The 13,985-nt window shown below is 38.7% G+C and overlaps 2 protein-coding genes across 3 annotated transcripts in view; one reads left to right on the forward strand and one right to left on the reverse strand.

Annotated features, from left to right (window-relative positions):
- The window catches only part of TMEM213 (transmembrane protein 213), a 121,459-nt gene that overhangs the window by 50,332 nt on the left and 57,142 nt on the right, over window positions 1-13,985 (forward strand). The window lies entirely within an intron of this gene.
- The window catches only part of KIAA1549 (KIAA1549 ortholog), a 153,375-nt gene that overhangs the window by 41,036 nt on the left and 98,354 nt on the right, over window positions 1-13,985 (reverse strand). For both annotated transcript variants that reach the window (XM_069858963.1, XM_069858953.1), the window contains exons 9-10: window positions 7,582-7,759; window positions 5,286-5,470 (exon numbers count right to left, since the gene is read on the reverse strand). In XM_069858963.1, the coding sequence (XP_069715064.1) occupies window positions 5,286-5,470; window positions 7,582-7,759 (363 nt within the window). The remainder of the gene's footprint in view (window positions 1-5,285; window positions 5,471-7,581; window positions 7,760-13,985) is intronic.

Here is a 13,985-nt window from a genome sequence, read left to right on the forward strand (position 1 = left end):
TCTTGGGCTGGGGGGTGGTGGTGAGGGGAGAAGAGGAGAATAAAACCCCACACAAGCCTCTCTCAGACATTTTGGAGAACACATGACCTGTAACTGTGAGCAACACACGGAGGTCTGACTGGCTGTCAGAAGCAGCGCAGATTAGAGCAGACGTGCAAGGGCTGGTTAATGGTCCTCAGGTGATTACACATTAGCTGAGGTTTGCTGGCATACGATGCAAACTGGCACCCCTCCAGCTCTGGCACTACCTGTGCTACTGTTCAAGAAGAAGGTGGGCTACTGGATGCTTTGTCCTAGGGACTTCATGGGGACTGAGCCACCCCACCTCTCCCACATGTGAATACAACAGGAGAGGCACCGAGCTAGAGAGATGTGTTCATCCTCCAAGAACCTTAGAGGTGTTCAGAGGGCTCCAGGAAAGAGCAACTCCTGACTGGAGAAGTAAGATTTTTTTCCCCTGTGGTTTTAGGATGTGGCCTTGGAAAAACTAGGAGCTGAGCAATCAAATCTGACCAAGTTAGCACTGGAAAGCTGATGATTTCAGCATGCCCAGCATTTATAGAACAACAACCAAGTGCACCTAAATAAACCATCAATGAACTTGCCCATAGGTGTCAGGTTCTTCTCATTACGGCAGGAAGCCTTTCCATGAATAACTGTATAGAGCTGAAATGACCTCTGAAAAGTCCTAGCAAAGGATTTGACTTCTTCTCTCTAAACACTTGTAATACAGCAGGGAAAATGAAATCCCTAGCTAACCAGGTTCCATTTTAATTTTTCTAAGTCCATATTGAAAGAAACAATATCACCAACTCTGTTTGCACTACAGATAATATGCATTTTTTTTTTTTCCTCTCTGGGGAAAAGGAAAGAGGTCAACAGTGTTTTCACATAAAAATGTCAGTAGTCCAGTACAGAGCAGAATGACAGCTGGGGCATTGAAGACATTTATCCATTTTTTCATAAGGAAGAAAAATAGCCCACGGTACAAATTCAGCAGTCCAGGAAAAGCACAGCTTCTTTCCAAGAAAAGGTTGGAACAATGTTGTGGTAGATACAGGTAATGCCAAGAGAGAGAATATTGTAATTTAAAGATGGCACTTACGCACCTTTTTGATTCCAAAGACAAAGCCATCCTTATCCAGTGCAACAACCGAGTTCAAACCAAGGTGAATTTCCAGTAGGATGCTAAGGCTTACAGAACAAGTCATGAATACTTGATATGCCCTTTAAATATCTTAGTTCCATCTCTAGAAAAAAATTATCCTTGCACAGACCAATGAATGTTGCATAGAAATTCACTGCTCTGACCTGCTTCCTTAGCTCCCAGTTTAAACAGGGTGCAAATAACGTTGATCTGACCATGTTTTCCCATCGAATTTCCAGAACGAAAAGGGTAACCTAATATTTTAAAGGTATTGTTAAGCCTGCTTTGATGCAGAGGGATGGATTAGGTGATCAGAACCTCTTCAATGCCCATTTTTTAATTATTGTTATTTTATATTTGAACCTGATTTTGCTAGCATCAGTTCCCACAGAAGTTTTATTTCCTATGTATTTATGTTTATATTCACGGAAGCAGGCAGACTTCTGAGACTATCCAGAAGTAAAACATCCCTTAGAATTGTTTGAGTTCAGGCTCTCTTTATATCCTTTGCAGAAGATAAAATTTTGAGCCTTTTTAAGAAGGACACTCATGCCATCCTGTCTGCAAGACACTTATCCTGTGAAGAAACTAGAAGGCCAGATGGAGCAAACAAACTGGTAGAACAGCACGGCACACTCAATATGCAGAACAGCCCTTCGCTGAATACAGTCTACCATGCCCATGTCATCATCGCAGATGAAATGTTATCTTTGCTGTTATCTATATTATATCTTTGAGAGTGACCTGGCTTTCAGGGTGGGGGCAAACAGCAAATCTGGACTCAAGTCCAGCATCAGGGCTGCTACGGCATATAAATACAGATGCAAACTTGGATACTTCTATGGGTTTGTCACTGTAGGATCTGAATGTTTTTCCACACAGCGATGCCTGCTGAAGTGAGAAATATGCTATTACTGACAGTCGCAAGTGAGGGACTGTGACTCAAATATTCTAAAGGGGTATCCACTGAGCAGATAAGGCATGAAAGCAGATTAGCTTTGCTGGCATGATACACCAGACAGTATGACTGAATTGTTGTGTAGTACAACCACTTGCTGATTTTTACCTCATTTTAAGTGTACCTAGGCAGCCACACCCTCAGGGCACATAGGGTCTTCTTATCAATAAATAATAGTATTGGTCTGCTTCACCAGAAAAGAGAATGTGAGGGCATGAAGCTTATGCCTTACTTTTAATGGCAGCCATAGGAACACCAAAATCGTACCTACCCTGTAAATGTAAACCTTTACATACAGAAGATTAAAATTAAATTTAAATAATTACATTGTCTGAGTGCACACAAAAAATATTTCAGAAAAAATCAGGAGTTTAAAACCAGAATTGATTAAGTAGAAGTAAAGAAGAAAGAAAAGATGGTACCTAAATGACACAAGAGGCTACAGAATCCAGGAAAATTTGTAGTATCTTTAAAATATCTGTCTGAAAAGAAGACTTTCTCCTGCAAACCTTAGGTCTTATATAATCTGCACTGCCATACATTACCAAAGTTCTCTCTCCTGACAAATCAAGGACCCAGCCTTTGGTGGCAAAGTCTTTCCTCAGCACTGTAAAGCAAACAGGCCTTCCCCTCACCCCACTCCCAACCTTGTTTCAGGCTTTTAAGTCACAGATAACATAATTTGCTTTCAGCCGCTAGTGTGAATTCTAACAGATTATTCTGCTGCCCGTTGATCGGCCATGTTAAAATAGACAATTAAACACACTGAAAAAAAGACTGGCGATACCTCTGGAGATTCACCAGAGCAGTAAAATATCCAATTTCATTTGAACAAGAGCAGGCTGTCTCAGTTTCTTATCTTCTAACCAACACACATTTTCAAGTGCAAAACAGCATAGACTTGTTATACGGTTGAAAAGAATTGTCTTCTATTTCTAGTTTGAATATACCATGAATATGTTATCAAAATACTTTGATATTTATACACTTCATTTCTATATTTACTTTAAAAGAATTTTTTTTAACGATTAATGAAGTGAGAAGAGGTAGCACTATAAATGCATCTTTATGGTTTTTACCAATGAAAAACTGATTCCAAGAAAAATCTCAGAACTTTAACCTAAATATACTTCCATTTACAGAAGCACTGTAGGCCTTCACCTTCCTTTGGTACAGAAGTCAAGCTCTACAATAAGGGAATGGAAGTAATTGTGGGTGGGGTGAGGAAGGGGGAGCCTGAGTCCATTTTTAAATGCAGTTTATTTACAGACCTCATTTGATCATTTCTTTGCATTTACTGCAGTAAAAAGCATAAAACCCCCAAAATTTTAAAGGACAGGACCAGACCAAATGTCCCTAATCATTTGTATGCTGTTGTGACTGTCTGGGAATCCTCTGTGCTTGTTAAATATGCCCTATTCTGACCTGGAACTCCAACCCACTGTTTGAAGACATGAAAAAAGGCCAAAGACAGCTTGCTACTAAGGAAGACAGAATTCTACTTTTGTTCTGGATCTTGGGCAAAGGAGGAAAATGGTTTTCAAAGTAGATCATGGCAGTTGTTTTGATGCATTAAGTGATAAAAATTTAAGACACTTTTTATTGCTTTACCTCATTTAGTATTAATGTATAAGCCATCCACTGGTGCAAGGATTGAATGAGATGTCCTCACAGGTTCTTTTGAGTTTGCTTACAGTGACTTCCCCAAAGAAAGCACAGCGACAGGCTCCCTAGGTGAACTGAAATGAGACTTGCATACAAACAAGTCTGGCTTCTGAATACTGTAGAAGCTGTGCAGAGAAATAACTGAACTATTTCCCAAAAGAAAGTAAAACTATGAAAGATGTTTCTGGCCTTACAGTCAATCCAACCCAACTGCTTTCTTACAAAAAGCTTGTGACAGCAGACAGGTACCAAAAATGTAGGTGATGAAACAGTGTACCATGAGTAACAATCCCCTCTCGCCTTTTTTGTATGACTCTTCTCAAATTAGTTGAAACTACTGTGGGGAACTTCTTCAATCAAAATCTGTGTTACATATTATCACAGCACAGGTGAAACAAGGTACTAGGGGGTGAAGTTCATCAAAGGGTACCACTTGTTGCCGACCTTGATTCTGACACTCAATCTGCAGTGGCAAGACAAATGGAAGTTACTATTGATTTGTTCCGACTGCTTTGGAAGTGCAACCGCTTTCTGCTTCTCTCATCTTTCACATCATTAATTATCTTGAAAGAGAGCATGGTGCACAGACAAGACTTGTTACAGAGAAAACTGTAGGACTGAACATGAGGTGACAGCACAAGAACATGACTACAGTACCAGTGAATTAGCACAGGCAGATTATTTTGCCTTTAATAATGCCTCTGCACACAGAGTCAGCAATAAGCATCTCTGACACACAAACCAGTTCTCTTTGGTTGCAAAAAGAAAGAGTAGGATTGGTAACCTTCAGGCACCTTTCCACTCTTTTTACTGAATACATCCTAGGTGAAAATTCCGGACCACATATTTTTAAATTTACAGTCTAGGGTAGGAGAAAGACAGACCACTGAATTTCTCACCATACTAACCCAGCCATTCAACACTTTGGCCAACACGCTCACCCATGCAGTCTCATGCCAATCCACTAATTAAAGTTCTAGTCCTGCAACAGGCTCTCAATAATTGCAACACAAGAGCCTTGGCAGAACCCAAAGCAGCAAGGACTCGCTCTAGCAAACTCCAGCATGAGGTATAATGGATGGTGCAGTTTAGCTGTCAAATTAGTTTAGCAATAAAGTCTCCAAAGAAAAATTCACCCCTCTGCAGAAAACAAGGCCAATGATTCAACGCTCAGTATATTTCCTCTTATTCAGTGCTAGTCAAAGCCTTGAAATGAAGTGATAAGGAAAGATTCCTTTCAGTCTCAGTGGCCACATTTCAGAAAGATATACCTATCCAGTGCAGTATCATCTGCCTTGGAGAACAAATAAAACACTACGGGATTCTTGATTTCAACTACCATTCTATCATGTGACCTGTTTCCTTTGCTATGTGGTGTCTATTGGTTGTTTTGGTTTTTTTTAACCCAGAAGGCTCTGAACCTGTGTTTCCACATGCTGTTTAAGGATTCCAGATTCCATAGACTCTTATATTCATTCATGCTCAGAATTCTCCCAGCCCAGCTTCCCTTTTTACCTTCTGTCGCTGCTGAATGTTGCTCATCGTGTCTGGCTGAAATTCCAATTTGTCTGTTCGACAAAGTTTCCAGTATAAAATAATAACGATCAGAAGAACCACAGCAACTGGGACCGCAACACCAACAATAATCCACAGGTTGCTATTCTGTGACTCTGAGGTGGAATCCTTCAACTTCTCAACAGCTGTGAATTTAAAAGGAAGACAGCAATTTTATGTGGTTATATATTTTTAAATGAGGATACTTCAAGGTTACTTTTTTTATGTTCTTGTGAATGGTAGTTCAGGAATTTATCAGAAACCAGCCACACATCAAAAGAAATGCCATACCACTTAAAAGTTAATGTATGTCATGCTCATGAAGCATGAGGCAGGTGATCCATTGTCCTGGCCTACCTTCTGAAGACCTGTGCTTAAATTACTAGTAAAAATACACTCTGCCACATCATTCTATAACTCAAAACTGAGCTGACATAGTGAAATAGGTCCAGAAAAATCACCTACCACTAACAAAGGTGAGGACTTTCTGACCTTACTGCCGGTATCCTGCAGGACTATCACTTGCCTCTTCTCTTTAGTTATGCATCACATTTTATTACCTTCCCATCAATAATCACAGCCAATTTGAAATCAATAAGACCCTCCTCTGCAAGGTGTATAGTTCCATATTTTTTAATCTTTTTTTTTTCCTTTTACTGTTTCATTTGTCAGTGTGTGATACCATTTAGCTGGAAACAGAAGAGAAAAACACTACTGGAAAGTATAATCAAATCAGTCATACATATAAAAGTGAACTAGAAGAATTGACAAAACTTTCATTTGCTCTATTTTTTGCAGTGGTTATATGTGGGACTAAAAACCAAAGTAGTAATATATTTCTAGTCAAATTAATGGACTTCCTTAAAATTATGTTTTCACATTAAAAACAGTCTTATTTTTATTAATAGCTATTCTAATGATGAACCTGGACATTAAAGAAAAATAGTATAATTCTTATATTTTATATATCTGATAGCTCATTTAAGACATTACATTTTCTATTATATAAATACCCTTTTTTTCACGTTTCTTCCAATAAGAAACATTTATTAAAAATTCTACAATTCTATACCTCTTAAAAGAACTTTCTAACACTTTATAAAGTTTGTCCAATGCTTACAATTTTCTGTAAAGGGAATTAATTCTTGCAACATTTTTGTTTTTCTGTCTAGGCAATACTACAGTCCATTAACAAATATTAAGAAGAGGTACATGAGCTACTGACCTACCTTCATACTACAGTTTTAATGCATGAGAAAATTTAGAAACACATCCAGATGGTCCCTTTATTACTATTTTCTTTCCTTTCTTTCTGCAGAGGATTTTAAAAATCAGACGCATGCCAGTTCTATTGGCAAAACACCCTGTAGTACAATGTAACTCATACCTCCATATTGCACAGAAAACAGAAAAGGTAATTAAGTATTCATATCAATGAGGTATTTTGTAGGTCATATACATGTCTGTGGCTGTTTTAAAATAGTTTTAAGTTTCTTTCCTAATCACAAAATGGAATTTTGAGTAGGTCTTCTGTCTTACTCCTCACTGGAAAGTATTTATATACCAAACTTCCTGAATAAAGTCAATACATGACTTTATATGATCTGTCATATTTATTCTGATGTGTATCTAGTGCAAGATGACATTACTTTTACACTATATTTATTAAAAGATTACATTACTTATAGATTACTGATGGACAAACAAATAAAAATAAGGTTAATAAAATTAAGGAAAGAAGGAAATAAACTGTTTCTTTTCACATATACCCTCCCAAATGCCCTATTTAGCATTAGCCTGCATATTTCACTCACAGAAATGATCGTTTAGACAAACAGAAAACCGTGACTTGTGTTAAACATCACTTCCATTATTCAACTAAAGGAAATACCCATTTCACTCTGATGCCCTTCCACCTCACCATCATGTGTTTTGTGCAAGCTTCTGGACAACATAAGCTGTAAAGAAACATTGGACTAGCAGAAAGAGATGAAAAGGGCAAGAAGGTATCTAGTTACCACAGCATTTTTCTAGCATAAGCACTGAGGTGAATGCAGTGAGGATTGCACTTAGAGGATCCTGTTGCAATTCCAAGCAAGATCGCTAAAATGGATTTCCTCAGGAGTGCCAAAACTGCTGCATGCCAAGAACAAAAAACTTCAACAGTGCACACTGTGCAGTGCTATAATCTCCAAAGCTAAGGGCACCCTTTCCTGTATCTCTTGGCTGGCATCAGTGTGAATTTGACAATGCTTACGCTGTGCAACGGTGCCTTCAATGCGGTATCCGAGGATGATTGCAGCTCGCTGGATATCAACTCTGTTCATCAGGTCCGAGCACTTCAGAGCACTTAGTCTTTCTCCATCTTGGTCCTCCACAAAATAGATCAGCTCCACAGGGTTATCAACACCAACTAACCGTGACACATTCACAATCTGAGAAGAAATTGGAAAGCTTTCACATTTTAAGTTGTATTTAATTGAGGCTCCCGTACATTCAGTCTTTCAGCCCTTACCCTTTCTCCCCTTCTCTACATAGGGTCTGGACCTTAAGGACACCTACCTAAAAAGAAACATTTCCACCTTGTATTATGATGCAGAAATATAATTGTTGTTAAAGACAATCCCTCTATCTGTGATGCCAAAGAATATGATATTATACTAATCATGAAACTACTATAAACTGGTACAGCTTAGAAATTGTGAATATCCAGAAGCCTGATGGGAAGACAAGTCCTCTGTAGTGCTCCAAAACACAGTATGCAGCAAAGGCAACATGAACAGAGGCTAGTTCTATCACCTGAGAAAAGCTTAAGTCAATGTTGGACAAGGGTAGATACACAGAGCAAATATTCAGTAACAATAATTTGCTTCCAAACGAAAAATTAGGATGTTTTCACCTAATAGTTATATAAAAGATCCGAGTAGAAGCCTTCCATGGGAAGGAAACGTTGCTGGAATAACATATCAGTGTCTAATTATACAAGCACTACTCAAGTGCTCCAGGATCCTGGGAAATTTACAGAAATATCTATTTTGTAACTGAAAAAAGATTTCCAGGGAAACAATTCTCTGTATAATACAGTTTTATGGCAAACCTGAAGTCTCCATAGTTTATTCTTATTTGTTTCATGACAATGTAGAGATCTAGTATTGAAGAAACAGAACTGCTTTCACTCTAAAGGTGTCAACACTGTGCTGCCCTGGAAGCCTCTGCTGCCTTTGGCAATTTTTGATTGGTAGGAGCTACTAAAGAGATTAGCGTGATTGCACTTTTCCTTCTCTAAATAACTACTTTGACTTTGCTTTGTTATTCATAGCACACACCTCTTTGTTCCAGTTTTTCCAAATGTTAAGCAGTTACACAGTCAAATATTTTGTTAACTTCAAATAGAACTTTTTGTTCTTCCATAGCAAAAGCACCTGCACAGTCACCTTCATCCTCCAAACAGCTCCTTCTGGCATCCACCTTTCTTTGGGAAGGAGTGTATTTGACTCTGTGGGAAGCAATTCTTCCTACGTACTTCAAAAAACGTTAATAATCAAAAGAATGCATGCTATGAGGAAGCCCTGTAGATACACTCTAACCGCCATCTACATTGCATATGAGAATCACATAACAATTTTGAATTCCTGTAAAATTAAATCTTATATATAATAACTCTCTTCTGTTCAACCATTTACATGTAATGGTAAATTCAACATAGAATTAGGCCAAACAAATAGCAAGATGAATTCTATCATGTAAAACAGACTTTGAAGTGCTCTGGAAGGAAATGCCACAAATAGAGCAATATATTTTGCTTCCTTCAGAATTATCCTTTACTATGAAGTACATATTTAATAAATCAGAATCTCATACACTGCCCATAGGCTTAAAGTAAAGCAAACACACAAATGTTTGCATGTCTGAGGCTTACAAAAGCAAAGCTTTTTATTTTTTCCTTCCTAGCTTTCAACAAAACAATCATGTTGACAGAAAACAGTACAATGTTCTAGCTCAAGAGGGATGATGTTCTGGTCTTTATGAATATCAACTGAAAAAAAATAAAGCATTTCCCTGGACTGGCAACAGAAGGTATATACAAAATGGAAAAAAAAAAAAGAGAAAAAAGAGAAAGAACAACTGTCATGAACATCTTTCTATGCCAAATCAACTGAAAGCAAATCACATCAGTCACATTTGATGTAAGAAACAGAAAACCTACAAACAGAGCAGAAAAACGTGTAAATTCCTGAAACACACAGCAAGATGGGCTAACAGGACCCATTAACCAATACTGCTTCTCATCCTGAATGCTATTCAGCTCTTATCAGCTAAGAGGAAACCAATCCCTTAACAAAGGTAACAACAAAAAAAAGTAAAAATCAGTAAATAAGATTTCAACACAGATATTCAGCTGTAAGGCTGAATCTGGTTTCAGAGAACCCAGATATATTATTAATTAACAGATGTCCACTGATTTGTACTTCTGCTTCGGCTGCGCTGCCTTCACCACAGCCTGGCCTCAGTGCACAGAACAGCAGGGTGTACGGACTGGTATCTGTATTCAGCACAGATGAATCCTTCTCAAGTAGCACTGAAAGTCAATGGGTTCTTCGTTTAATTTTATGAAATCTCTCTGCGTGTAGCAAAGCTGCAGAATTAGAGAAATTTAGAAGATTCTTAAATTGAATCATCATACATTTTATGGCATTATGGAGCATCCACAAGTCCTATAAGCATGTGTCTTACACACACGTGGCTACAGTCAGAAACTGGCTGACTGCGTTCAAAAAAGGAATTTTTCCACAAAGGAAGGAGGAGAAGGACAGATACCAGTGCAAGTTGCAACAACTGAAACAATACAATTTTAACACAAAATTAAAACAAAATCATACGGGCCTTTAGGCCGAGGAACAGGGATGTGTGAGAACAGTCAGAGGAGAGGAAGAAGTATCTGGAGGTATTTTGGCACAATACAGACTACACTGGAACGGGCATGAAGAAATTTAGTGGAGGGTGCAGGTGCACACTGGTACTGATGAACTAAGTTCCCTGTTTTAAGATAAAACTTACCTGAAATAATTTCTTCTGAATACGTAGTATTTTATGAGTGCTCAAGCCATACTGGGGGAAACTGCAGACAAAATTCCAGATCCAGGGGAGATATTTACGGATTTCTATTCTGGGAAAGCTGATGGCTGAGCAGGGTACTCTTGAGATGACTACGAGACAGCGAGACTTGTACATAAACAGCAATTGTGACAATATCAGTACTTCAGTTTTCATCTCTGTCACACTGATTCGCTAAAGAATTTTTTTTTAATTAATGTCGGAGTTTGATGCAACACAGAAAATGGGACACTGAATCTGAACTGGTCTTAAGTCTGTTTATAAAACTGAGGTACACAGCCCCTGCGCCCATTTTTTACAGCTTCTGTAGGCTAATTTTTGTGCCATTTGCCGTTTACTCTCTGTGCAACTAGAGATTGGCTTTGTCTCACATTTTACAGAGATATCTCTATCCTTGAGAGTGCTAAGAAAGCAAGCAGAAGCAGAATGAAATTTCCCAGGCATCCAGTAATGCAGCCCATGTATAAGGAAGCATTTAAGTATTTTACATTTCTACTTTGGCAGTGAGGTATGACATACAAATGGAATTTCAATACACAGGACACAGAAAATGGAAATAAAGAAGAAAAGAAAAGACTAATTCAACTTCTGTGTACATAAATCATATCATCCTTGTTTATACTAGATGTGCATTTAACCTCCACAGAGTAAAAGCTTAACTGTGTTCAGGTGTCAGTAAATTTAATTTTAAAAGTGTTTTCAAGAGAACATCATAGGTCAGTGAACAGAGTTGCCTTGGTAACCAAATCTAGTTCATAATTTAGAGTGAGTAAATCCAGGTAGCGGGCAAGCTCACAAGGCACTTGTGGAGTGGAATGTCCCATCAGCAACTCCAGAATCCCCCAGGTGCTGTTGGTTCAAGGTTTTGAAGGTGTGAGTGTTACTTAGAAATAAGCAAACATGCAAACACAATCTCCAAAATGCACAAGGATTATTTTCCTTTTTTCACTACATTTATCCCACAGGGAAAGAATAATCAAAAAATCAATCTGATTTCTGTCTTATTAAATGTAGGATTTTAGTGTCCAGGCAATTAAACCAAGCTGTACTGTAGGCTGAAGGGTTTAGCAAACAACCCAAAGTAAACCACATGTGAAACAGGCATCATGTCACCTGTGCTGGGCATGAGAAAGCCCCCCCCAGGAACCTGTAAGGATGGTAAAAGGTGATGCAGCTTGCAGGCAGCCAGCTTCTTCCTCATGTGGTCTGGCTGGAGCTGGACAGGGCAGCACCTGTCATGGCATGAAACAGTCGCCTGCTTTGGTGAGCCTTCCTCATGCTGGGCTGGGTTCACTGGTAAGTGAACCAAGAGGTCCGGGGCACTGAAGGCAATGCCAAGGAAATCTCCCCTGGTGACTTGCAGAGCCACAGCTAGCTAAGAAATGAGCTTGCCAAAACAGAGACAGCAACAGGCTGTGGGCAACCTGACAGAGGGGCCAGACTGTGCTCAGGGTGGCCGTCAGAGGGGCAAAATGCCTCTGAGGAAAGGGTGAAGCAGCAGCGGTCCCTATAGTCTCCATTTAAGAAACTAAAACCTCCCAGCAAGACTGAGCTTTTACTTGGGTTGCGTGTTTAGGAGAGATACATGAGCTGAGCCTAGAAAACCAAGGGAATCAACCTCTGCCTTAACAAAAAGCTCAATTCGGTCATTATGCCTCCTCATAGCCACTACTTCTTCACATATACGACAACTAGTGTCACCTAACATACTTTTTACATCAGAATGTTGTTGCTTAGTAGCATCACTTTTTTTGCTTTCTATTAGGTTCAGAAGACCAAGCATGCTGAAATGAAGGAAAATTCATTTTTTGCCTTAGCTTCAGCTATTTTTTTAAAATTAAAATTAGCTATTTACTTCCTAAAAAAAATTAATGAGAATGAGTTATTATGACAAACTACTGACAAAATATTGACAAAATATAGCTTGGGGCCTAGCCTCTGCAGATGCAATGTTTAATGCAAACTGCATTAAACATGTGTCTTCAATTTGTAGCGACAGCAGATACACATTAAAAATACATATATGACTTGCCCTGTGAAACATTAATATCAGCCCTGCACAAAAATGAATGGAACTATCCCATGTATAAGTCAGGCATGGGACTTCAGAGTTTTTTATATGTAATAATTACAGACTTTTTTTTTTTTTATCTTGGAGTGCCAACTGTTCACAGTACAGACAGGCAAAAGGCAGGGGGGAAACATGTTACTTGGGCACCCCAGGTAATTCAAAGCTCTTACTCAAAGGAGTAATTTTTTAAATTCTTAGATCTTAATACGTGTCTTCAGAAATGAAATCTAAACCTCACGAAATGTCACGTCTGTTTTCTTAGTGTGCGAAAAGAAACTAATATGCCTGCAGTAGCATACACAAATAACCACTTTCTGACCCACAATCCTGATTTTCCACAGAGCTTAGAAATGTCTCACTTCAATATACTATAAATATCTTTCACCTTAGGAAAAACTACAGTCTATAAAGGCTCAACACAAGTGAAACCACGTCTAGTCTTTCATAGATATATGCATGTCCTGCTAATAAAAGTATCCAACACTTGGGTGTTGCTGGCAGCTTCTGTTCTTATTTTCACTTCAATGTGGCCTACTATCATAGCAGTCACTGGTTTGTGTGAAAGAAATATGAGGAAAACATGAACTTAAAGCACAAATAACATTATCAGCTCTCCCTAAAAACACAAACAGATGCATATATAAGCTATGTTTGAAGTGCGTTGTATAAACTTGGCTATAATGAATAGAATTAGCAGCAGCAAAACTAAAAGGCTTATTGCAGATTATTATGGTCCAGGTCCTCAACTGACAGCAGAGCAGCCTTGAAAGAAATCGTTCTCTGCTCAGAAGTCCAAAACCAGGAGCATCACTCCAGCTGCTCCACTTAGTCTCTAAGACTGTCTCACCTACTACACATCAGAATATCCTGCAAAAGCAAGCTACCGAGAAGGTACAGTACCTGATGGCACCTACCATTCTCAAGTAGGACAGGAGGACATCCACCAGAGACACCTAGCAGCAAGCTATCTCCTCCAGCATTCCTTCTACCACACCTCCTTTATTACAGCTCTATCTAATAGTGTGGGCCACAAGCACCTGGAGAAGCCCCCTAATATGAGGGATGGTATGATGTGTTGACTATAACTGAAAGACAGCATTTTGCAGACTCTTTGAACTAAATAAGTGATCTCACTCCTAAATGAGCAGTATTGCTGTTTGGAACATAAGCTGCAGAGCTCATCTTATGTCCCAGAAAGTAATACAAAGTCATAAGAAAAATGCTGTATTTTCACTTTCTGAAATACATTCTTTAGTTGGAAAGAACCCGCTTGTAATTTTGTCCAAGCAAAAACAAATTACCTGGGCTTTATTATGTAAAATAGTAAAACTGTAATCTACACATACACATTTTATAGGCTGTGGCATCTTCGCTAGCAACAGAAGAGATATCTGTTTAATTGATATGCAAAGGGAGGACTGAGGCATAAAGAACAAAGAGCAATAAGAGGTGTTGGGAATAGAAGATCTTAAGCA

Source organism: Phaenicophaeus curvirostris, chromosome 1 (genome assembly GCF_032191515.1).
Source record: "Phaenicophaeus curvirostris isolate KB17595 chromosome 1, BPBGC_Pcur_1.0, whole genome shotgun sequence".
Lineage (NCBI taxonomy): Eukaryota > Metazoa > Chordata > Aves > Cuculiformes > Cuculidae > Phaenicophaeus > Phaenicophaeus curvirostris.